This window comes from Symphodus melops, assembly GCF_947650265.1.
Source record: "Symphodus melops genome assembly, chromosome: 20".
Classification (NCBI taxonomy): Eukaryota; Metazoa; Chordata; class Actinopteri; order Labriformes; family Labridae; genus Symphodus; species Symphodus melops.
The window spans coordinates 1,848,381-1,875,202 of record NC_136710.1 but is presented as its reverse complement, the minus strand read 5'-3'; the positions used below and the strand labels follow the sequence as shown (position 1 = coordinate 1,875,202).

The window sequence follows — 26,822 nt, the reverse complement described above, 5'->3', positions numbered from 1 at the left end:
CGTTGGGCCCCAATTTCTTACCTGTCAATCAGAGTTGCTTGGCATGTGTGAGTGCTTAGTAGGAGATTTTTTTTCTTGTCTAAACTTGTTTTATAATGAATTAACGTTCAAGGCAGGACCCCTTTGATCCCCAAAAGGACTCTTAACGATCCCTGCAACTTTCAAACCTTTGTTTAAGCTGTTCACCATCTTTATGGGTCTCTGTTTGTTTATCGTTGATGTTCTTTGTTTGGTTTTTTTGAAGAAAAAGAAATTGCAGGGCGCTTATTTGTTTGGGTTGGTCGTCAAAGTGGATTTTTGCATCTATCATAAAATCATTTCACTCCTCATTGTCTTGCGGTGATTTTTCCCTTCTAAGATTATCATCCACCAACACAATGATGTGAAGGACTGGCTTGACTGTGAAGCATCCATCGATGACAGCGACAAGCATAACGTTTTTTTGTTTTTTTCGGTTGAAGTATCGCTTACCCTCTAGCTTTTATCTCTGTGCCCTTTTTTATTCTTCATCCTTCTTCATCCATCCCTACCATCCTCCTCTTCCTCCTGTTGTTCAGATTAGCAGGAGGTGCTGGCAGCCCCTTCTTTCACCCCAAGAACACACCGCTCCTTGCGAACAACACTCTTGTCCTTGGCCGAGCACAGAGCACAATGTTAAGCTCTTTTTCTCAATGAGTGTGTGTGTGTGTGTGTGTGTGTGTGTGTGTGTGTGTGTGTGTGTGTGTGTGCGTGAGGGAGGAGGATAAATCGCCTTTGAACCCTATTTAAACTTTCTGTTTAAATAAGCAAAGTGTATGGGGGGAATAATGATTTCATGCAATGGTCAACAAAAATCATACAAAAAGATCAAACCTCTCACAATGCGTTAGAACTTTTTATAAACTCTATAAAATCCCTGAACAGTTCTTGTCGCTCAGTTAACAACAAACATATCGGTTGATCCTTCAAATGTAATTTAATCAAACTGACCATCTTGAACCTTAGCTAAATATGTCGACAGTTGAAAATTACTTTTAGATTTGTTTCAACTCACTAACAGTATTTCAATAGATTATCCGTTTCTTTAGCTAACTGCTGCAACTATTTAGGTGCTACATTAGCAACATTTTTAGCTAACTGTTTCAACTGTTTGTCAACAATTTTAAGCTTTTTGGTATCTGTTACATTCAGTTTCAACTATTTATCCCTAAATCTTAGAAAACAAACTACCAATGAACATCTTATTTTAAAGCTAACTGTGTCCACCAGTTATCGTTTGAAGTGAGCTAGCTATTCAATACTGCAAGCTAACAATCTAACAGTCTTTTACTTTTGGCTAACTGTCTTTTGCGTATCATCTTTTAGCTAACCATACTTTAAGCTAACTATTTTACCCATCTATTACTTTAAGCCAACTATGTTAAGCTAACTATGTTAACTAATGAACCAGTTATCTTTTGCATTTAGCTAACTAGCCAAAACTGCAAGCTATCTATCTAACCGTCTTTTACTTTTGGCTAACTGTCTTTCGCTTATCTTTTACATTTAGCTAACTATTCAATACATCAAGCTAACTATTTACCCGTTTCTTCTCTATTGGCTAATTGGGTCAACCATTAATCTTTAACCATAAGCTAACATATCTAATACTTTAAGAAAAACAATTGTAATATTTTTTGGCTCCATTTTTCAACAGTTTATCCATAACTTTAAGCTAATCTGTTATCATTCATAACACTTCTTTAACATTTAATAACTATGTAAGCTAATGTGCATTTTCCAAAATATACCTTTACCTCTGCTAACCTTCTAAGTATGAAACTATTCAAAGTGTTTTACGTCCAGCGTAGTGTTTAAACTTCTTTCTCCTTCCTGTTGAAGACTAAGAAAGGGCTTTAGTGAGTAATTCTGGCAGCAGGACGGTGTACGTGAGTGTACGTTTGATAGTAAATATTGTAATAGTGGAAATGAAGACATACATCAAAAGGACAAACACAAGACTTGTTAGCAGTATCAATATGACTGTTCCTTCAGTCTTCCAAAATATATGGCGCACATTATGTTGAATATTTGTTGAGTTTTTGTCTGCTTTCGCTTGTAATCGGGGAACGGGTTCGTGTGTATGTGTGTGTCAGGGTATTAGCTGGGGTCCTGGGGTGAGTGCTTAGAGAGTTTTGAACAACCATAATCTCCCTTCCTATAATGTCCCCGGGTCAGGGGCCAACCCTCTCTCTCTCTCCTGCCCTCTCCCTCTGTCTCTCTCTCTCTCTCTATTCTCCTTGTTTTTTGGCTGAACCATCCGAAGCTCATTTTCGTTAATCCGTCTTTTTAAAGCGAGCAGCCTTCCCCATCTCTCCGCCTCCTCCGCCACGCTCTCTGCTTGCTTTCTCTTGCTCCCTTGTTGGCGCTTCACACTTTCTCTTCCTCATTCCTCTTTTTTCCTCTCTTCTCTTGACCCCTTTTCCTCTCGTCTTTTTCCTTCCTTGCCTATGCCCTCTCCTTATTTCCTTTCTCCTCGTCCCACTTTCTTATTTCCTTGCTTTCGCCTTCCCTCTCTGTCTCTCTGTGATGTGGTGGCGTGACCGCAAAGGGACGGGGTTCATTGTCAAGTCGAGGACCTATCGCACCATTCAAACACACACACACATTAAAACTCACACACTGGTTCCTTGGTATCTCTGGCACCGACTGAATGATTGACAACTGAAAAGAAAGAAGGAATTCCCTCACAGCCTTTGACCTCGTTTCCTCTCCCTTGTACTTCTAGCTGCTGCCACTGCTTTTTTTTTTTTTCAACTCTTCGTTTAACTTTTCTTAAATTTTAACTTCAAGCGATTCAACTTTTCCAGAACATTTTAGCAATTTTGTTTTTGAATTTCTTCAAAATTTTCATGAAAAATCTCCCGTCAATCGAGCAGTGTGGGAGAAAACTGGGGTTTCTTTTGAATTTCTTCCTTTTGATTAAGATCCGGCTGGTTCTTTTAAATTATTCCACGTCTGAAGTGTGTAATTTTCCTTTTTAAAAAAAACAAAATAAAGTGTATTTGACTCATCTGCTCATGCCGTCATCATGTCGTGTGAAGAAGATGGACTCTGACGTGTAGGTTACACTCCGACAAACGGTCCAACGCTTCTGCAGGCGGCTTTTGTTCAAGAACCTTTAGCGGCTGCATCAAGAGAAAATTGTAAGTCAGGGTTGTGTATCTTTTTTTTTTTTTTTTTGCACTCATTACATTAAGCTTAAACTGAAGCGCAGCAAAAAAAACAAAAAAAACCCAACCTTGATCAGACTTGTGCAGAAAAGTGATCCATGAAATGTAACTGACCCACGAGCTGTCGATTGTAAGACACATGAAGATTTAAAATATACAACCTAAACTAAAAGTTGATTTCCATCAGACGGGCAACTGGAGGGAAATTTAAAAATCAGAAATAATAGTTTAATAGAAACTTGATTTTTTTTTCACAAACTTGCCGAATCTTTACACTCCAACACACTCAAGACTTAACCGGTAAAACAATAATTTATTAAGGTTCGATATAGTTAACACAAAGAGGCCTAAAGGCAAAAAGGAGAAGTATAAATGGATATTTGAATATAATTTCTTCAAGCAGTAAAAATGTTCGACGTTCACGAGTTACACTGCAACATGGAATCGCTGATTTGCTTCTTGAATTTAAAACCTCTGATGATGATGATGATGATCTAATGTGTCCCTCGAACATTTACACGTAAAATGAGGGTCTTCAGCGGGAGGGGAGGATGGCAACATTTACTCATCCAAAACAGCCAATAAAAAACACGTTTTAAAAAGTCCGAACATTTTTAATAACTTGTGAATGTTGATCCCAGATCCAGTTATTGAATATTTATTTTATGCACATTTTCTCTCAGAGGTGACGGCGTATCTGCTTCTCGTCGTGTAAAGCTCCCTCTCTTTTACGTCACCCCCAAAAGTTCTGTTTTATAACTTCTGCAAACCCCCCCCCCGCCATACTGCACATAATGTTGGGGTCCGTTTAGCTAGCTGGTGTGTATGTGTGTGTGTGTGTGTGTGTGTGTGTGTGTGTGTGTGTGCTGGTGGAGCGGCGGCGTTGATCTGAGTAAACATAATTAGCTGTGTTTTTTTGTCTTGCCCTAATAAAAGAGTCATTTGTTGGACATTTCCACCGAGCTACAAAGAGGACATTTATAAGCCCAGGGCCCAGGTTCGCCCCCAGGCCAACCTCAACAGAACAGACGGGGGTATTTTTAGCACGGGCCGCGCGCTAGCTACCTCTGCTCGGACAGTGTGTGTGTGTGTGTGTGTGTGTGTGTGTGAACAGAGAACAAGACAGATTTTTCAGTGATCTTTTTTTTTTGTCATTTGTTTCTGAAATATTTGAGTGTAAATGTGTTTGGAAGGCGGGTGAGGAAAATCTCCTCCTCCTCCTTCTCTTTCTTCTTCTCTTTCTTCTTCCGAGCTTCTTGTAAAATATCTGATAAAATCTCTGTTCAAGAAATATGAAAGGGACTCTGTGAAAGCAGACATCACTGGCTACAAGAACAGCCGTGTGCAGACACACACACACGCTACAATTCTTCCCTCCATTCTCCCTTATCGGCGTGACACAACAATCATAGAACGACCTTCACTTAACCTGAGACTCTCAGCCCTTTATAAACGCACAGGGTCTATAAGTGTGCATTGACATTTGCTGGTCCGACCACTTTTATATTACCTGAAAGGAACGGTCGTTTTTTCTTCAACAGCTTGAAGAAGAATGGATGAAATTCGGTTGAAGTCTGCGTCGCATTTAGCGATTTTCTTTGTGAGAGAGAGTGACCTGTACCAGGATGCAACGGGGTTCTTTGTTGGAAAACAGTAGATCCAAAAGCTGAAACGAAGGGAGGTCCCAATATTAGTGATTTTATCGCTATCAAGAAATGTCATTTAGCGCTTCATAGATGCCGTTAACTTTTAAAAAGATCGGACTTTTACTGAAGCGTCTAAAAGTCGTATTTTTAACGGAGGGATGCGTCAGCCGTAACTCCAATTTCGAAGCTTAAATACGGAGCAGTTTGCAGTTTGTCTGAATTAATCAAATTTAAGATTGAAGATGAAAAACAACTTTGGTTAAAAGGTCATCAAGAATCAAATCGATAGTAGAGCGGAGAAGAACGAAGAAGTCCTCTCCTAAAAACTCTTAAAAAGCTTCGAGTTACTTCAACATTCACTCATCCTGGTTCTTTTCCTGCTTTGTTTTTCTCACTTTTAATTCCTTAATTAATGACATTTACTCAACATCATGTGACAGTAAAGCGTGCGCTGAAAAAAAAAAAAAAAAAAGCCTCACGAAGCGTTTTATTTGAGGACGGTCGCAGCGGCGTTTAAAGTTTCGGAAAAAAATTTGTGCTCACGTTTTGAAAATAACAGCGACTTTCTGTTTCACAACAAATAGCGCGAGTGTCGTTGTTGGGACTCGTGCACCTCCGCTGCCGGCTCTATTTGTTGCTAAGCAACGCGTCCGTAAGAAAATAGAAGAAACAAAGTTGCGCCCGCCGTCATAAAAAAAAAAAAAAAAAAAAAAAAGCCTTTTATGGTTTTCAGTTTGCATCATCGTTCGTCGTCTGTGAACTCGGTGCTTAAATCAGCCGTGATGTTGTGGGAGCAATTTTGGTTTTTGGGTTTCTTTCTTTTTTTTTTTTAACCAAACAGAGAGTTTACAGTCGGAGGAGGAAAAAAATGTTCAGCTTATGTTCAATCAGTGTGAAGCTGTGACGCCTGGCTCTGTGTGTGTGTGTGTGTGTTGTGATCCAGTGTGCGGTTCTGTACGTGTTCTCCTGCACGAGGAGTGTGGCGTCATTACATCACAACTTTCCATGCTTGCTCTGTCTCTCTGTGTGTGTGTGTGTGTGTGTGTGTGTTGTGCCAGATTTGGGAGGGAGAAGGCGGGTGTACACTTCTCACCTTTTACGTTAAATGTCATCCAGACCACACCCCCTGGCGCTCTCTCTCTCTCTCGCTCACACACACGGATTATTTCAGGCTAACGTTTCTGCTCTTTGCACATTTTTCCCTCGCTTGTTTGTGGGGAATGAGAACGATGAGAACCTGCCAAATCATGCAAGTGTGAAAAGAAAATATCGAGAAATGGAAAGAGAAAAGTAAGAAGTGATACACACACACACGCACACACACACACACACACAAACACACACAAACACAAACACACCACAAAAAGTACACAATCGGTCCAATCTGATGCTGTATCTTGGAGTGTGAAAGGGAGCCTTGTCTGGCTGCCTGAGGAACTCCCTTTGACTTGGTGTGTGTGTGTGTGTGTGTGTGTGTGTGCGTGCACGTGTGTTAGTGTGTGTGTGTGTGTGTGCATGAGCAGGCCTGCCAGGCAGACATACTAAACCACTCTACATCCATGTGGCAGCAAAATGCCGCTTGGAAAACAACCCCACTCTTACACGCACATACACACCCTGAGGGCTTCAGAGGCCAGTCGGCGACCTGGTGTGTGTGTGTGTGTGTGTGTGTGTGTGTGTGTGTGTGTGTGTGTGTGTGTGTGTGTGTGTGTGTGTGTGTGTGTGTGCGTGCCACAGTAAAAAGAGGAAGTGTACAGGAGCTGTGAAAACAGTTCAGGTCAACAGTTTGTACCCAGACGGATCGACAGAGAGAGAGAGAAAAAAAAAGCTGAAGAAATCAAGGAATTCAAATACGAGTCTTTAAAAAAAAAACAAAAAAAAAAACAGCTGACCTGATTGGTCACGATTGATTAAAATCTATCACGGAAAAGGTTTAACCTAAAAATGTCTTCTATCAGTAATCCCCCTTGCAACCAGAAAAAATTCCAAGCTGATGATATTCGCCAGAAAGAAATGCGGCTTAGAAGGCCGACAGCAGTCGCACGATGTGGACCACAATGCAATGCAGCTGCAGCGTTTAGAGGCAAATTCAAAAAGCTAATCCCTTAAATGCACGGTGTGGATAAATTAATGTCAACACCTCATGAAAAGGTCTTAACATCTGCAGGAACTTAAGCGCCCTGACAACCCGAGGTGGGGCTGCGTTGGGCCCCGAAATGCTAATTAGCGACATTTTTCATCTATAAAAGCCGTCTGGCAATCAAGAGTTTCTCAAAGCAACATGAAACGGCGAGCGGAGCCGGCGAGAGGCCGAGGCATCTGTGCTCAATTTGAGCCCGGTTCACACTGAGACGTGAGGTGCGTTCGCCACAAAGGGGATGAGCCTGGAAGAGAGCGAGGCAGTGAGATGTCAGACGTCCTCGTGTCTTTACGTGTGTGTGGGGGGTTTTTGAGGAAGGGGGGGGGGGCGTACGTGTTTTTCTGTAGAATTGACGCCACACACATCAGGGTCACACGCGGTTCTGATGTGTGCAGATAAACCCGGAAATGAAACGATGCACATTTAGAATAACAGGTAGCCAGACGACGCCTGTGCTTTTATTTTGAAAGAGATTTATTTGTGTGATGATCGTCGATGTTTTCAAGAGTGCACACGGTTGGTTTTAAGGGGTTACGGTTTAAAAAAAAAAAAATGCAGAGACGATGGTCTGAAGGTCGCTTAATGTGGAGACGAGAGTCGCTGTTGTTGCTTCTGATTGGTCCACAGCTTTTACTTCTCAGACTTAAAATCAACTGTAGCATTCGAAAACATCTACGCAAGACGCCGTTATTGATTTGGATTTAATGGGAGTCAAAGTTTGGGATAGGTCACGGATCCGATGAACACGTTGAGGCAAGAAGAGAAAACAGGAGAGTTGATGCACGCTGAGTGACTTCTCTTAAAGCGTACGCGTCGGTTATTGGCGATCAAGTCCTCCGATAGCTAAGCTAGCAACGCAACGAGAGGCGGGGGAAAAAAAACGCCGAATGGAAATATCCAGAAATATCCTGTCAGTCAGAGCGGCGTGTAGCGGCTGGCGTGAATGACTTCAGAGAAACGTTAAGACTTCACAGTTTTTAGAGCTTTAAGTTGATTTAGAAAATGAAAGATACGACAAAGGAGACACCGGACAAAGAGTCCATACTGCGTGATCCATGCACGTCTTATATCTGTCTCGTACCGCTGAGTAAGATGAGGCTCATTGAAACCGTGTGACCGTCACGCTAGTTTTTCAATTTAAGCAAAAAAATAAAAATGCAAAATGTAGTTTTGTAAAAAGTCTCTTTAAGCTTTTAAGTTTTCATCTTTATACAGTGATGTGGGAGAAACAGCTCATACTGAATATTAACAGACATTATCCATGAGTGTGTGTGTGTGTGAGTGTGTGAGTGTGTGTGTGTACATATCTCTTTCCCCAGGAGTAAACTGGGGTCAAACCAGTTAGTGTTGTCACGGCAATTTGCAGTTCGGCCTCTGCGTTTGTTTGCTTTGCACGTTTTTGTGTGACTTTTATGAATATGGCGTTCGTGTGTTTTAACTGTACGTGTGTGTGTGTGTGTGTGTGTGTGTGTGTGTGTGTGTAACACAGTAAGCTGCCCCGGGGCTGTTATATATTCTTTTCACTCAAACAGCCCATTTACAGTTCTGGGGTCGGCTCCCTCTCGCTCTGCCGTGACCCGGACCGTTTTAGAGGTCAGCGTCAAAGCTGAACCCCGGTCAGCTCGCTAACTGACTCCAGCTCCGCTCCTTTGGGGGGGTTCACTGACGGCCGGGTTACTCAAACTGCAGGGCGGGGGCCTTAAAACGGGCTGTTTGGCATCTCCCGGTGAGTCCCAGCACGAGAAAAAGGCCAAATATACCGAGCGAAGACGTGTCAGCCGCTTTTTAAAGCCACTAAAAAGTCACCGACGTTTTCTGTGATGGCGTTCGTCCATATCAGCCGTCGATTTTGCCGCCTTCTCTTCTTGGATTTTGCGGTGGACCGTTTTGAGTTTCTGCCTTTTTCTCTTCAGCCAAAAGAGTAATGGATTTCACTGCGCATGCAAATTCCCCATTTGGTTCTTCTTCTTCTTCTGTTTATTTCTGTTTATTTCAAAGTGGAAACATTAAACATTCGCCTTCCTGGGGAAAACTGAGTGTTTGGAACGAGACTAAAAGAGCTTTCATTTAATACTTATGCCCCCCTTTTTTTTTTTTTTTTTTTTGAGAAATCTCCCGAGAGTCGATGACTTGGTTTTTTTCCGAGCTCTGAGATTGACCTACATGTTTTTTTTCTTTCTCTCCGTCCAGGGTTCAGGCTTCCACGCATCGAGGCGGCAGAAGTACGGCAACGTCTTCAAGACCCACCTGCTGGGCCGCCCTCTGATCCGGGTGACGGGCGCCGACAATGTCCGTAAGGTGCTGATGGGCGAGCACACGCTGGTGACGGTAGACTGGCCTCAAAGCACCGCCACGCTGCTGGGACCCAACTCACTGGCCAACAGCATCGGAGACATCCACCGCAAGAGGAGAAAGGTACGCAAGCTTCGTTCACGAAGGCGAAAAAAGATGGCGAATAGTTTGTAAAACTGGCGAAACGATAAACAGGAAAAGAACAGATACTGGTTTCAGGTTTTTTTTGGATGGTAGGAATATGCGTCCTTAGCCTTTTTTACAGATCTTCTGCCTGCTCCACTTCTCAGAAAATGTGTGCTCAAACAGGCCGTTTGGAGATGTTCCCTTTATGACATCACAAAGGGCAGTAGCCCCTCCCCCCAGGTGGGTGACACTCCCACAGCTAGGTGTTTGTTCTGCCCTCTGAGTCTGCCTTCTCACCGTAAACAATAGGACATGGAGCCAGAAAGCAGCGAGTACACCCGAGCCCTTCCAGAGAGGGGGCGGGGCCAGACACAGCTCATTTACATATTTAAAGCGACAGCGCCCGTCACTGTTCTTAGGAGTTTTGAAAGTGTCTTCGATCTTTAGTGTTGCAGCTTCTTTTCCAAATGTAACGGCTGAATGTTATCCGACGGTCCAAAAAACATTTGCACTTTAAACATTTAAAAAGTACATGCAGTGCACAAGTCGTGTTACATTGTTGAAAGCGAGAGGAAGAGACGAGGGAGATACGACACACACACACACACACACACACACACACACACACACACACAAAGAGAAGGACTGTCAGTGTAAAGCTATCCCACGCTCTCCGCCTTATCAGCTGTAGCGTTTTGGCTACTGAAGCGTGAGAACGACCTCTCCGTCGCTTCATCACCCGGTCAAAACACGCCGCTTTTATTTTTACTGTTTATCTTCTTCTGCTCTGAATATCTCCATAATTCTTACCATTATAAATATCTTCTTCTTTTTACCGTCGCTCTCTCTCTCTCTCTCTCTCTCTCTCTCTCTTTAATGCCAGGACTATTTCAGGTAATCAGCCGCCACTTAGCTCTCCCTCCCATTATCCCGTTATCCCCAGGGCACATACCTTCTCTCTCTCTCTCTCTCTCTCTCTCGCACAAACACACGTTTGATACACACACAGCCACAGATAAACACACGATGAAGCTGGTGTGCTTTCCTGTAAATCAGACTCTCCGGATCGTAGGTAAACGGGGGGGGGGGGGGGAGGGAGGAGGGCGGGAGGGGGGTCGGGTTTCGTTGGCTGCACGGTGTCCCGGGACAGTGAGGGGTCGGTTGGGTCTAATCTGGGCTCTGATCCCCTCTCCTCTCCCCGGGGACCCCTGCACTAACCTCATGTAATGACCCCTGATTAGGAAGGCAGCCTCCAACACAAGCACAAAGAGGGGCTTTCTGTGGGGGCCAAACACACACACACACACACACACACACACCTGAACATTCCTCTGCAAACGAACCAGGCGCACAGAAACCGATCGTACAGGAGAAGTCGGGTCAGAGTCGTGTGTGTAAAAACAGAGTCTGTCGGGGATGAATCATCCTCCTGCGTGTGCGAACTTGGAAGAGGATCGACGTGCAGCGAGGACGGGATCCGTGTTGGCAAATCCTCTGAAAGGAAAGTAGCTAAAAGTCGCTAAATGACGCCATCGGCTAATTTGCATAATTATTGGCAATATGCACGTTGTCGTAATGGACGCTGTAGGAGAGATATAACGTCATGGGAGAGACGAGAACTGAGACGTTTTTAAGGGGATTTTTAGCAGTTGAAACAGGCCATCACATATCAGAATACAAAGTCTCACCAAGACGACGTGGAACGATGTCCGATGACGAAGGACGTCTTTATGCTGCACGCTGGTGCGGCGGGGCGGCGTTGTTACCCCGACACACCGTCGGAGGTCGTAAATGTTAGGGATGGATGAAGTTAGAATGACGCCGTTTGTGAAGTTCGCCTCGGGTGCTTCCTCAACGCAGATAATCCAACTCAACGGGAGGGAAACACAAAAAAATCTAAGTTAGCGGTCGCAGCACGAGCACGCAGCGTCCCGTTCTCTTTGTTTTCTCTCCATTCAAAGAAAAAGTTCAGCGTCACTTTTTTAAGATTTACAGAACTTGGGAAAAAAAACAACCTCCAACAGAGTCGAAGGGATGAACCCTAAAGGTTCAACGTCAGCTTTAGCTAACACGACTTAAGTCGCGATAAAGGCAAAAATGAACGTCCCTTCAAATCCCGTCAGAAACGGCCGGCGTAGAAAAGCAGCTGTTCAGGGATTTATGGTTTTACATCGTTTGGAAGAGAAATCTGTTTTTCTCCACATGTGACTCCATAAAAAGTTCTTACCCAGGAGTGTCAACAGACAGACGGAGAGAGAGAGAACGACAAGCAGGGCAGAGAGGTCAGCGTCAGTGTGTGTGTGTGTGTGTGTGTGTGTGTGTTGGCAGTCCTCCCTCCTGTTTTCTGGGTAATAAAAAAAGTCAACAGACGGAAGCGAAACAACATCAACTGAGAGAAAGAATGAGCAAACTGGCTCGCTGTCTGACCCACTGGACCAGAACCGCTGCTCACTGTGTGTGTGTGTGTGTGTGTGTGTGTGTGTCGGACCTCCTTGTGGTTTTCATACGGAAAAACAATCTTCACACAGCACATTAGCCTTCGGTGGATCAACAGAGCCAGCCAGTTTCCATCTAACCCCGCGCTAAGCTAGCTCTCCACAGAGCCGCAGCAGCCGACGGCTTTTCCACTACGGGGACGGTCAGGGGCCGAGCGGGGCCAAACCGTCTGCGTCTGAACACAACGTCAAACTTAAGATGTCTCTCTGAGGACACGCCGAGTTTTTCACCACGTGTGTGTGTGTGTGTGTGTGTCGAGGCTCTCGCAGCAGGCTTGGAAAGAGTGCTGCAGCTTTCTTGCCTGAGAAATCAGTCAGGACAATTTTCCTATCAACTCGTGGTCAGGACTTTTTTTTAATTTATTATTATTATTCTTCTTTAACGGAGATTTATTTTTATGTTTAAATGCTGCAAACCTCCCGACACCTCGTTATCCCGGTTGATTACTTCCTCATAGGATTCAGACGTCACGGTGCAGGTGGCCTATCTGACGTTTTTAAAGGCGACCAGTTCAGGGTGTTTTTTATTATTATTGACTCCGGCCCTCCACGACCCTGAAGGGGAAGAGACCTTCAGCAACCTGTTGGCTTGGAACCACCCTGTGAAAACCTGCAGCTATGCAAGTGGATGCAACCAGGCTCCAGTTTGACCTTGGTTTGGATGGAGCCAGGCTCCAGTTTGACCTTGGTTTGGATGGAGCCAGGCTCCAGTTTGACCTTGGTTTGGATGGAGCCAGGCTCCAGTTTGACCTTGGTTTGGATGGATCCACGCTCCGTTTGACTTCTTTAGTTTTCTCGCCCTCAGCTGCTCGGAGGAGAATAAATGTGTGATTCGTTCATCTTCATTGAGCTCACACAGGGACGTAAACGGACAAAAGCCAGCGGTGACACAGTGAGAGCGTCCCTCTGAACACAAACAACACTGTGTGGAGTTTTTTTTTAAAAAGCAGCCAGATCTTCATTTTCACTCTCCTCACATCCCGTCCTCTCTCTCTTTCAAATCCCCTTCATTCCGACGTCCCACATTTCTGTTTTTCTCTGTTTTCCTCTTTTCTCTGATTTTGGGAGACGTAGAAAACACCGGCAGGAGAATAAGAGGAGAAGATTCAAAAGGTCTCGCTGCGAGTAGGATTGGAGCTGAACATCAGGAGAGTGTTAAAGTGCAGGAGAGGAAGTGAGAGTGAAATCAGTATGCAGCAGCTCTCGTGTCTCTCGCATGCTGCAGGCTCCCGTTTCCTCCTCGTGCTTCTGCTCATCACCAGTAGAGGGCGCTGCCAATTCTGGCTGAGCTGCAGCCATCTCTGCTTGTCAACCCCCCCCCCATTTGCTGCTTTTCTAAACATACATGAATGCTGAGTTGTAGCTGGGTTTATGTGCAGTTTATTTATTTTTGCAGGCTGGAGATTCTGAGTCGATCATTTCTCAGCTGATAGTTTCATTTCCCCCCCGTGAGCTTCAGGTGACAGACGACGTAGAAAGGTGTCTAAATGCAAAGTGAAAGATGAGTGTGTGGCCCGTGTGATCTGCACATAAAGACATCGGATCAGGAGCGGCGCTCTCTCCGAGTTGTCGCGTTTTTCTTTCTTTTTGTAGTTTTTTTTTCTCCAGAAAAAAAAACTTTTAAACTTTTATCTTATTGAGTCTGGTCCTTATTCGTCTTCAACTACTTGTTTATATATGTAACTGTTATTATCCAATGTTTACATTGTGCAGAGAGTGAAGTTCACTTCCCTGTGTGTTAAACATACCTGGACAACAAAGCTGGTTCTGGTTCTGGTTCTGTTACATTATCTACCAGTTATTATTACATTCTGGGCTTTGTTGCATTTTTTTATAAAAGACATTTCGGGTCCTTCAGCAGCTAAATCTACTTTTAATATACGACCAAACGTAGCTGTGTGTGTAAACCGTGAACTGTGTGTGTGTGTGTGTGTGATGGTGGCCGCCCAGCATCACACACTGGTGCACTGAGCGTCACACACTGGTGCACTGAGCATCACACATGTCACACATGTGAAGCAGCAGTCCTCCTCGGATTCACAGCGACGATAGAAACGGGGGTGAAGACGTATGAACAGCTTGTTTGACGACGTGAAAAAGAGAAAAAAATGAATATTTAAAAAAAAAAAAAAAAAGTATTTTAAAAGGAGGATGGATGAAGGGGCAGAGAGAGACGGGAAGAGGAGGGAGAGAGAGAGAGAGAAGAATAAAGGAGTCTTTACATGTCTGTGGAACCAGCAGCTCGCAGCACTTTCACATAATTTAAGACATATGGACGTTATTAGGACGACCGTGTCTGTGTGTGTGTGTGTGTGTGTGTGTCTGTGACTATTTCAGTGTGTGTGCAGAAGTCTGGCAGTGTGTGTGTGTGTGTGTGTGTGTGTGTCTTTAAGCCTGTGTCTTTGCGCTGCAGGCTCCAGAAGACAGTCACGTTTTTGTGGTAAAGAAAAATGACTGTTGAACTGAACAATCCCCCCAACACACACACACACACACACACACACACACACACACACACACACAACAGTCCCGCTTGGTATGTCCCAGAGTGACACTGCATAAAAACTGTGTTTGATTGGCAGCCATGCTGTGGCGAAGGAGAGCGAGACACTGAGTGTGTGTGTGTGTGTGTGTGTGTGTGTGTGTGTGTGTGTGTGTGTGTGTGTGTTTGTCTGACCTGTAGTTACCTTTCAGACGGACTGACTCACTGCTTCTACAGTAGCTCGACTCTGCTGCTCCTGCTCTATTTCTGTAAGCGTGTGTGAAAGTGTGTAAGCGTGTGTGAAAGTGTGTGTGTGTGTGTGTTAATGTGTGTGTGACTTATTATGCGTACTCGTACTCCAGCACAGGCAGGTTAAAAAGGTAAATTAAAAACGTGACATCAGTGTCTTCTGCTGAGGGAAATTCTGCCTTCATGTCTTGATGAAACGTTGTGAGTGTTTGTGAGATCCTGCTGAATGTCTTTAAGTCTCGTTTTAAATATCTGCACCACAGACGCCACTTCTCCCCGATCAATCAAAACCAAAAAGGGGCGGGGCCAATCATCTCAACTTCATAAACAAGAGAAGCGACCCTCGCACCAGTATTAGTGTTTCAAGGGTTACTCTTCCAGATGTAGAACTGTAATCACTGAAGACAGCTTTTGTGTCCTTGCAACAGTTAGCATTGCTAAGTTTTATGCTAAGTGTGAGCTAATTGAGATTTTACAGATTTGCTGATGCAAAACAAGCTGTCAGTGGACTCAGTCTCTTAGTTTAATGGTAACAATAAAACATCTATTCTGACTTCAAAATAAATAAAAAAAGGGGTGGGGGGGTGGAGTCCCATTACGCGCGTAACGTCCGCTACGCTAGCAAAAAATTAGCACAACGTTTGACTTCAACCAGGACACAAACCACCTGGCCTCAGTCCAACAACCTGCTATCATTTACTACTATCCTACCTACTATCATTTCCTCCAATGTCGATGATAACTGTCGTTTTATTGGTTAATCGATGGGCGCCTGGTCAGTAGGCGACTTGAGCCGGCTTTTCACCTAGCGAAATATTCAGCCACACTTTTTTCTCTCCATGTGGGAGGCTTTTTGAAATTCTCTTTAAAGTCTTGCCGTGTTTCGTTGGCGTACGATCGAAGGCTTCTTGCGAACATCCATTTTTGGACGTGTGATCTGAAGACACGTAACTCTGAGCAAACGGGTGATCGCACGGTGACAGATGAACCACGAACGAACGAACGAACGAACGAACGAACGAACGAACAGGATCCGCTTTCCCAAAAACCAACTGCATCTGGCCGCAGAGCAAACCAAACAACGTTCATGACAGCCTTGTGTTTCTTCACAGACGGCTCTGAGGTCAGATAGTGTGTGTAAGCCCCGTGTGGTCAGGGTTGGAAAGCAGGTCATGTAAACTGATCTGTGAGCAGCCGCCTCAGGGTGCGGCGGCAAAAAAAAAAAAAACGGGGAAATGTAGCGGCGCTAACGTCTTGGAGCGCTCCGTGATCTGCGCTAACCACTCCCTAACACACACAGCATTATATACTGTATATATACGTAGCCGTGCAGCGCATACACACGTAATTCACACATGCACACTTTTCATGCGCTGAGCTCAGTGGACTATTGTTCATTCATTCTGAGGGCGGCGGAGGGAGGGAAGCAGGGTTTGGAAGAACGATGAGAGAGAGAGAGAGAATATGGCAACAGAGGAGAAAAAACGAGAGGAAAAATGAGGTAGAGGACAAAATAAGAGTTCGGGTGCCCAACTGCTGGTTTGGTGGCTGAAACACTGACCTCAGGAACCACATGTACCCTCATTGGCCAAGGCTCAAAGCCCACTAGAAGCCTCTCTATTCCCTCTCAGACTCCATTATGTCTCAATGGAAAAAAAAAAGCCAGGAACACAGTGTCTTCATGACCGTGTGTTAACGTGGAAAATATATCCTTAATGCACAATAAAGCCTTATTCTCAGTTCGTGCAACAACACACTCTGGTGTACGGATTCAGGTTTTCCAGAGGTTGCCTTTCGTTTTTTGTTTTTTTTAAGGAGCGTTATCGAGGACAACAAAGCGAGGCCAGTTTGTGTCACCCAGAGTGAAAAGTCGTCATTGTTTTAAGCATAGTTTAGTTTATCTGCATGGTTATAAAAGAGAGAGAGAAAGCTATAAAAGAAACCCGCAAGCAATAACATAAACTCAGACCGCAAACAAGCTGCAATTATTAGCTCGTGCATGTTGGGGAAAAGAAGGAAAACGCTCTGAAAATACTTCAAAAAATAAGCAACGACTAAGTAAACGAAGTTCACCCCACGTCTTCACTTCCATTTCCAAAACAATTGGAAAGCTCTTAAAGTAAATGAAGGAGGCTTATTGGGCAGCTGCTGAACAAATATTCTGATGTTTCGCTCTCATTTGGGCAGAAAATGCAAACCATGTGCACGAGTCGTGATTAGGACACTGCATCTTTTTAAGACTTCACCATTCATACCCAAGCCAGTAGGAGTGGTTCCCTTTTCTCTTTCTCCTCCCTGTCCATCTAGACCAACTCCGAACTGTTCTGAAAAGAGCTCGAGAGGTGAAATGCACCAGAGTGTTATTTATCCAAATAAAAACCGAAGTGTTAGTGACCGATTCGCGTTTGTATAAAAGCCCCATTCTTGTCTAGTCTGCTCACGTTTCTCCTCTCCTCTCCAATGGGTCTCCACTTCTAAATCATTTCCAAGACTGTTTAAGGGCAGCGTTGGAGCTTAAATCAGATGGAATGTTATTTGTCCAAACAACACTGACGACTGGCGACTGATTCATACAAAGAAATACTACGAGCAGCCAGGAAAGACTTCGGCCCCTCCTCCACTTCTTCTGCTCTGTCTGTCTGTCATCCCAGTTCTGCTGACTGCAGGGGAAAGCCTCCACAATGTATAAGTCTCTGTAAAGAGGGATGTGGGGGAATGGGGTGGGGGGGGGGAATAGGGACTGGGCATCGCAGTAAATGAAAGGGAATGAACAGTCGGTGGAAAGTCTTGCGGAGGTATAACTCATTAGAGAGAAGAAGGGGATTAATGGACAGTACAAGTTGTAGAGATGTGACAGCAGGGAGACGAAAGGTTAATATGAGGAAAATTGTGCAACGATCAACCTCTTGAAATGTCAAGTGAGTCAGAACCACATCTTGCTTCAATACCATCTATAGGAGAAACACATTGACATTTCAGGGGTGTGTGTTCACCATTTAAAGACTCATTTGTCAACTTATATCGGTTGCATTGTTCCACCAAATTTTGGTTCAGATTGCACAGGTGAGAATGGAAGAATGTTTTTTTAATGCAACACAGTTACGGGGTTAATAGCAACATGGTGCATTTGTAATGACCAAACTGGACCCATTGTTTACCTGTTAACATATTTATCAAAATGCTCAGACACTGACTTTTTATACCATCATCAAAGTGGGTCATATTTGAACCTTGATACATTATATACTATAGTAGAATAAACATGGCCTTCATACACTTTCATTGCCATGCTCCTTAAAGATGTTTAAGAGGATCATATACTGTGTTCTGTCTGTTTGGCTAATCAGTGCGTTTGTCCTCAGCTAGCTTGCGTGCGTTCTAAAGACTCCCTCATTGCTTTCTGTCAATGTGCCAACTCGTAGATTTATGAGAGTTTAATGAAAATCCGGGTTGATCTTATCAGCCTCTGCAGTTTGTGTCATGAACAGACAGGTGTAATCCCCTTCTGCATTTTAAAGTAAATGCAAATGCATGTCTCTCTCTCTCTAGGTGTTTGCCAAAGTGTTCAGTCATGAGGCTTTGGAGTCCTACCTGCCGAAAATCCAGCAGGTCATCCAGGAAAGCCTGCGAGTGTGGAGCTCCAACCCTGAGCCCATCAACGTCTACAGGTACAGAAGAGTTCCTCATGTGGACGTGCAAATATCCATTTCACTGTGGATAACAATAGGTTTGGGAGGATTGTAACATTTCAGGTTAAAGTGTCATCCGAGGAGATTTCAACAACGTAGTAGTATAACTACATCATGCCTTCACGGTTTCTAAAAACCTTGGGATGGTAGAAAGTTCAGAATTTATGTATTAATAGCATCAATTACATAACACATTCAACATTACTGGGAAAAATGTTGATAGAAAGATTTGGATGAAGAATTAAGAAATGGACGCTTGGTAGCAAAACCTCTGTTAGCAATTTTCATCTTTTGGAAATGATGCTTCAACAACTACAACGTTGGCTGGGAACCAAAGAGGCATCACGTGTAGAAACATCATTTGGGATTAAAACCATATTCTTTTGTTTGAAAACGTCCATGTTCCAATCAGATTCCATCCATGACAGTAAAGCAGAACATCATCTGCATAGAGTGAGATATCTGACTGGTTAGAGTTCTCTTGGAAAGAGTCTCTTCATAGTACAAGCTAAAAACACTTGGTATAAACGTAGGTATCATTCATCAGGTATCACATTGAATTAAACTGGTCCTGGTCTTTTCACAGGGAGAGCCAGAGGCTGTCGTTCACCATGGCGGTCAGGGTGCTGCTGGGATTCAGGGTGAGCGAGGAGGAGATGAGGAACCTCTTCTCAACCTTCCAGGACTTTGTTGACAACCTGTTCAGTCTCCCGATAGACCTGCCGTTCAGCGGCTACAGAAAGGTATTGCCAACTTTCTCCTGACACAAATATGACCTGTTGTTTGATTGACGTTTTCGTCCCTTAACTTGCCGTTTACCGGTTGTTTCTCAACATCACAAGAGAAACCACAGTACTCTTTAAGCATGTAAAACTGCTGAGACAAGTGGTTGAACCAAACTAGAAGTGAACGTTTCGTATGCATGCATGAAGCTTTGTTTGTTTTGGTTTGTAGGGTATCCGTGCACGAGACTCCCTTCAGAAAAGCATAGAAAAAGCCATCAGAGAGAAGCCGCTGTGTTCTCAGGGGAAGGACTACAGCGACGCGCTGGACGTTCTGATGGGGAGCGCCAAGGAGAACGGCACTGAGCTCACCATGCAAGAACTGAAGGTAACTTCAGTGACACGGGGGGGAAAAGGTGTACAAGAGGCTGTGCCACTTCACAAAGACAGCAAGAGTGCACACTGACTCGACATGAATACAGTCACGCAAAAAGAACCAACCCACTGTTTACCTAGCAAAGTGCTGCCAAAGGGAACCTGTCTTGGATGACTGAACACACATACCAACAAATATAATTTGTCCAACAAATCATCTTGGGCTCATAAGGAATGGAAGTGACTTTGTATACACATCTTTATGCAAAATACGGCTGCAGGGTTGCTCAGCCGATGCCCAGCAGCCGACAGTGACAGTATAAGACGCACACTCATAGACAGGCACGCCCTCTATTTACCTATTAAAATCATTTTGAAGAATTCTCTGGAAACTCAACTCGCTCTGCATCTCTCTCACTCTCTGTGGTTTCTGGGTTAAGTCCAGGGCCAAAAATAAGTCAACACTCCCCCTGCTAGGGGTCTGAAAGAGGCCTCCTGTACGCACACACTCACACACACACACACACATATATATATAAATACACTCAAAAAGTGAACTGGGGAGCCCCTGTCGCAGAGGCCCAGGCTGAAGCACTCTCCTGCAGTTTTCTGACGCACACACACACACACACATATTTAACACACAGACGTGGGGTGAGGCGGAGATGTGTTTTGACACGGATGATGGCAGATGAGAGCTTTATAATGAGCGTCGTGCCGCCCAGCTTCAGTGTTATTTATTCCACTAGGGTAATAATGGACCCACGACGGTGCGAAAAATGTTGTTATTGGATATGCACACACACACTTCTTTTTAGGGAAGAAAAACATCACACTTTTATTATTACTAGACTTTTGACGTTTTTTTTTGCCCATGTTGTTATGAAACAAACGGCAGGTTTGAGGCGTGCGATGGTGGATTTGTACCCAAAGTACGGACGAAAGCCCAAGTTCAGTTTTCTGATAATTTGCCCTAATAATCATCGACCAAAAAGACAGACAACTCCATTACATGTAGAGTTATTAAAACAACATTTCTCCCATCCTTATTTGTTTAGCTCCCTCCCCTAAATCTGTTCTTACAGCTATGGTTGAGCTTTTTTGGGCTGACATCCACACCCACTCCTGGCATATTTTACTACCATCAATATTTCCATTCTCTGGACCATTTAGTTCAGTGACAGGCTATTAGCCCATCAGGAGCTGAATCCAGTTGGCTTGTTAACAAAGTAAATTATAAATCAGTTCAAATGGCAATCGTAAATATCTGTACTTAGTCTAAATTTGTGTTCGTGCTGAAATTAAGCTTTGACTTAAAGATCAATGACGTCCCCCCCCCCCCCCGAATGTGGTCCTGTTTTGTGTAATTATAGTGACAGAAAGGGAGATTATGTTTAGGAGCTTTGTGGGACAGAGACACAGAAACCCCCAAGAGGATAAAAGTCAAAAAGATGGGTTTCAAGATGATTAACAAAATTGAAAAATGAGGTAATACAATAGGAAGCAATATTTGTTTTCATGGTTCTCAGGCTTGTCATTATGTACACTTTTGGTTTTTGGAAAGATTTCAAAGTATCCAGGCTTATATTTGAAAATAACTAAAATACTTAGTTGTATGGCACTTTTAAAACCAGCCAACACACTTAAATGGGCCCTACATGGACGGAGTCCATAAAGGTGGTACCCATTTTGGTCTCACTTGTCTGAAGCAGAACCGACTCAAGAAAATTGTGCTGACACACCATCTTGCTTTTCGATCTTCCCCTCAGGAGTCGACCATCGAGCTGATCTTTGCGTCCTTTGCCACCACAGCGAGCGCCAGCACTTCCCTCATCATGCAGCTTCTCCGCCATCCTCAGGTCTTGGAGCGCCTGAGGGAAGAGCTGAGAGCTAGAGGTCTCCTCCACAATGGCTGCCTCTGCCCTGAAGGAGAGCTGAGGTTGGACACCATCGTGAGCCTTAAGTACCTGGACTGTGTCATCAAGGAGGTGCTAAGGCTCTTTACACCTGTATCTGGGGCGTACAGAACCGCCATGCAGACTTTTGAACTTGACGTGAGTAGCGTTGTCATAGTTCTGACTGAATACTTTACACCCTAAAAGTCAGGTTTAAACTGTATTTTCTTTGGTCAAGAATTGCAACAAAGGCCGATCAACGTTCAGAAAACCACCCACAGTCAAAGTCTTACCAAAATCCCTGCAATCAATGGCTACGTTTCTTTTTCTTCTTGCCTCCAGGGGGTTCAAGTTCCAAAAGGCTGGAGTGTGATGTACAGCATCCGGGACACCCACGACACCTCGGCTGTCTTCAAGGACGTGGACGCCTTTGACCCTGACCGCTTCAGCCAAGAGCGAGGAGAGGACAAAGAAGGACGCTTCAACTACCTTCCATTTGGTGGCGGCGTCCGGTCCTGTCTGGGCAAACAGCTCGCCACTCTCTTCCTTCGCATCCTCGCCATCGAGTTAGCCAGCACCAGCCGCTTTGAGCTGGCGACCCGGAACTTCCCTCGTGTGATCACGGTACCGGTGGTCCACCCTGTCGACGGGCTGAAAGTCAAGTTCTACGGCTTGGACTCTAACCAGAACGAGATCATGGCCAAGACAGACGAGCTGCTTGGGGCAACTGTTTGAAGGGCAGGGAGGTGACAAGTGAGGGGGGGGCGAGTGATCTAAGAAGTCTTTAGGGTGAAGATTGAAGGAAGGAAAGAAATAATGTCTAGTTGTTTTTTTCTTCTCCACCTTTTCTCTGCTAAGTTAGGGGATTCTTTTTCAGACAAAAAGAAAAAGCAGAGGTCTTCATATTTTGTTACAACTGCAGATGATGGGAGGAATATACCTCTGAGAAAGGAAGAAGCTGCCAAAAAAAAACGTTCCTAAGTATGCTCTAATCTGTGTATTTTTTAAAGAAATATACAAACAAAATCTATTTACAAAAAAAAGAAGCTATGTAATATTTTGAAATATAGAATGAGGGTAGTGCACAATGGTAGAGGGAAGGGAAGTATGGTGGTACTTTGGTAAAATGAAGTATCGGAATAGAAGCGTGAAAGTTAGGATGGTTGTGGAAGGAAGGCAAGATGGATGAAACAGGGTATAGGATGATTCTTTAGCATTTTGCTTGTCTCTAATCAAATGCAGTAAACCATTATAGCTGTCTAGCAGGGTAAAAGAGATGGATATGTGACTGAATGTTCGAGATGTTCTGGCAGATTTTAATCCAGAGTTCTTCGCGGCACCACCCCCATGCGTTTGATTATTAGAAAGAATGAAATCCAGTGGTGGTGACTCCGTTTGCCATCAAAGGCCCATCGAGATTCAAATTGCCCACGAGCTGACGGATGCATTGGCGAGGGGGTCATAGTACATTGGGTAGCAGGTTGTGTCGTAGTGCCAATTCAATTTTCAGATTGGCTCTGCGCCGCTTCTTCAAGCTAACCGAATCGCGATGCGGTGAATACTTTGACTAGCTTCAATTTGTACTGCTAATAAGGGTTAAGGATTCATCTGGGCTAAGAGATAACGGAGCCCTTCCTTGAAATAAGTAATGTAGTTCTGCAAGGGAAGATATCATAGCTGCATGTACTAAGAGGCCAAAGGCTTTTTGAATTGATGTAACTGGGCAAATAGTTTAAATTTTACGTCTATTTTCTTCTTCACTGCTGTGTCCATCAAAAAGTTGCCTCTGAATATTTTTGATCCTTATCGACTTCTTAAAGAATACTTCCCACGTTGCACCCAGTCATGCATCCTATTGTAGAATAAGCTAAAATTACAAAACACAATGAGGAAGAGATAAAAAAAAAACTATTTATTCTGGAATTCAGGGCTTTGATTACATCCTCAAATTCCTTGTTGGTATTCCAAATTGCAAACTCTAAAATGTCAACATTTTAGGGGCCAGAAGCAGACAGCAGGAATTCTGGCATGTCTTAATCGTGGCTTGTTATATAACTCGATTCCCCAGTCCTTGCCACTGTAGGTTGCCCACCAATATAGACTCAAAATGATGCCAATATGAAAATGCTAATCCTAGTAATCTTGTTGGTATGTGAACTCAGGTGAAGATTTAACTATGTGATGGATAGAAAGCATTTGACTGGTGGTTAACTCTGACCGACTGCAAATAAATGCCGTCCCTTACTGTGGAGGTTAATGAGCTGGACTGAATACTGGTCAATTCTCAACAATACAACTTCAGGGGTTTCCAATGATAGTACATGCTCTCACCTGATGTATTAGCAAGCAGAATCAACAAACCCGATACGAATTGGCAACTGAATCCAGGTCTAGGTTTGTTTTTGTTTTGTGTACTCTCTTGACCGTTTGCTTTGATGCATAAACTTCACTTTCAAGTTGCGTTGAGATTGAATTCTCTTGGACAGTAAATTACCACGAGAAGTGCAGTAAAAGATCAAGGGATACAGTTGAGCTGTGGGAAGGAGAAAACTTACATACATGCTGCTTGAATGTTGCTTTTGTCATATTTGTGTTTGTTTGTGTAAATGTGCTGTTTTTTTTTTTTTTTTTAAATTTTTCCGTCTCCGTGGGGAAGTGATTTTGAGTTCTGTGGGGAAGGTGACGTTCTGTCTTGCTGCTCCTCCAATCAACGCTAATGATGCAAAACAAAAGAATTTCCACGGTTTAAGCAACTTTACTAGCTGAAAGAGATTTATTGTTTGAGGTGATTGCACAATCAGAAACTCTCAGAGCTTTGTGTGTTCCGTGTTGGGAGAGGAATGTTTTTTGTTTTGTTTTCTCATTTCCCATTCATGGAAAGCGCCGGCAACAGAACTCTGGGACTTGGTAGTAGAACTCTCGGACATTCGAGAAGCCTCGAACGGAGTTCTGAGTTCTAAGTGAAAACCGAAGCTAGAGAGAGAGAGAGAGAGAGAGAGAGAGAGGGAGAGGGAAAGGGAAAAAGAGAGAGAAAGATGGACCAATGAGATTTCAGGGGAGGGCAGGGTCACTCTCAGAGGGCTTTTCCAATTGGACGATCATGATGTCCAACAGCATTCCAAGATGGATTCTGCCTGTTCTAGACATTGGTCATTCAACCAACCACACCACTGATTTCTTCTTATGAAAAAAACAAAAAAAAAAACAAATAGAATTTTTTTGCTGCTTTTCTTGTGTACATTTTTCTAAATTGAGAGTTATAGATTGCAATAGTTTGTACCGAGTGAGATTTGCCATTTCTTCCTTTTTATATATGATTATAATTTAGCTGACTTTGTGGAAGCGACAGAGCATTCATAGGTAACAGTGTATATTAATTTGTACAATATTTCTTTCCTTAGCAAGCCATGGGGAAAAATCAGCTATTTACATCTACTAATAACCTAATATTAATGTTATTGTACAATTAATATTATTGTTATAAGATATTTGAAATGATATTTTTTATTCTATTACAGATATAGAGTTTTTAGACTAAATGAGAAGGTAAATATTGGATGTATTTAGAATGTTATGTATTTCATTTATATTGTAAACAGTGTTTAAAATGTTAATATTGTTTATTTGATTACTGTAATAATTATTTTTTGTTTTGTTATCAGACTTATTATCACTGCATTTTATTTGATATTAATTATGGAAAACAGAAAGCACTTGCGAGGTATGTCTATTTTTTAAGTGCCATGCGACTACACTTCCCGTTCCTCTCACCTGTTGGTTTCTCGAGAAAAACTTGTCTTATGTCTTTCTGTAAATAATATTTTTATTTCTTTTTACAGGAAAAAAAATGTTCTTTTAGTTGAAATATGAATGTCTTGTCCTACTTTCCTCTTTTCCTTTTTGTTACCGTGACTGTTAAATGTACTCCTGTAATAAACTATAAAGAGAAAAAGGAAGAGTTTTGTATCATTATTAAAAAAAAATAGTTTGTAATCATTTGATTCATTAGGTGTGTCACACAATAGATGCTAACACTGAAATAACCCTGCCTAAGTAAATACCTTTATTGTATGTGGACAAAGATAATTTAAATTCTGCAAAGGGAATCAGTTTGTACTCTTGGAATCAGTGTTGAGTTTTAGTTGGTGTAGGAACATACAACAGTCATGTTTTTAGAACTGTCTATGAGCACTAAGTGGACATTTCTGCATTTTGCATGACTCCAGCTTTGAGAAGTTCAGAAACAAAGAAAACAAGATAGAAAAGACGAAGACAGACAAAGAGGACCGAAAAAAAAGTCGAAAAGCAGAAACATTAAGGGTGAACGATAAAGTCCCCTTGGCTGTGACTTTCATGGCTTGTGAAGGATTAAAGTGGTTATCATCCAGCAGAATGGATGCAGACGCACACAGCAGAACCCTCAGCTGGAGGTATGACGGATCATGACAAACACAGAGAGCAGACAATCAGCACGGAGACTGAATCAACAGGATCAGACTTCTGGGGGAACAGAAGTGTGACAGTCCATCTCCAGACAGGATCATGTCGTGAAGACACAAAAGAGAGAAGACAAACTGAACGATGCTAATCACACACTCCCTGTTTTACTCTGGACACTTTCCTTTTAGTTTGGAAATTGCACGTGAAATGCTTTGACACATTACAGTGATTTCCTTTAAAAGAGTGGGAGGCTAGCCATGTCGCTAAAGCTAGTGTATGATGGCCTACTATCAGTGAAAGTGAGGTTGCAAAAAAGTGCAACAAAGGTTCAGGCAGATGCGCTGCTCGTCAACAGGCAAGGCAGGCAACTGCTCGGGGCCCCAGCCCGGTAAGGGGCCCCCAAGAACTACTAACAAACTTAAACACAGCATTGCCTCAAAGTGTACAAATTTTGCAACGACAGTAGGAGACCTCCCTGGTGGGGCCCCGTCTAACAGCACTCACTCTCAATACCCTGCTAAGTGTCACGTGCATTATTACAGGAAAAAAAGAATAATGGACGCTGGTTGGAGGTGCCCCCAATAAATATTTGGCTAAGGCCCCAATAGACCCTATAAGCGCCCCTGGGTTTATATTTGAAGTGGACCAAAGCAAAAAAAAAAAAAAAAACTTCTGTTAAAAAAAAAATAATAATAATCTGAGCTATTCTTAATCAGAAATGAAACAGCTGACTCCAGGTGCTGAAGTCAAGCTGCCAAAAATTAGGAAATGTCGAGCTTACATCAGTTGATACTCCAAGTACAGAAAAAGTCCAATTATTTGACAAATAAAGTAATTTGAGAGTTAAAGATCTTGTGTAAGACAAACGACTTTGTGTGCTGTGTCTTTTTTTATGACGTTTTTCGAGCTGAAAAATGTATTTTCCATAAATCTTGAAAGTGTTTTAACTGCATTAGACTGCAGCAGCAGGTGGGTCAGTTCTTTCTGGAAGAAAGTTGGCAATCACTGTGTTTCAGTTTCTGCGAGGTGTGGGTTTTCCTGATTGCAGTATTTGGGTGTTTCCCTGCATGACAGCCGGTC

At 43.2% G+C, this 26,822-nt stretch overlaps 1 protein-coding gene across 1 annotated transcript in view; it reads left to right on the top strand.

Moving 5' to 3' along the window:
- cyp26b1 (cytochrome P450, family 26, subfamily b, polypeptide 1) overlaps positions 1 to 24,269 on the top strand; it is a 31,273-nt gene extending 7,004 nt beyond the window's left edge. The window contains exons 2-7 of the mRNA XM_079371038.1: positions 9,168 to 9,392; positions 18,171 to 18,289; positions 18,897 to 19,053; positions 19,265 to 19,420; positions 21,177 to 21,461; positions 21,645 to 24,269. Coding sequence (XP_079227164.1) covers positions 9,168 to 9,392; positions 18,171 to 18,289; positions 18,897 to 19,053; positions 19,265 to 19,420; positions 21,177 to 21,461; positions 21,645 to 22,037 — 1,335 coding nt within the window. The 3' untranslated portion in view covers positions 22,038 to 24,269. The remainder of the gene's footprint in view (positions 1 to 9,167; positions 9,393 to 18,170; positions 18,290 to 18,896; positions 19,054 to 19,264; positions 19,421 to 21,176; positions 21,462 to 21,644) is intronic.
- Positions 24,270 to 26,822: the final 2,553 nt, after the last annotated feature.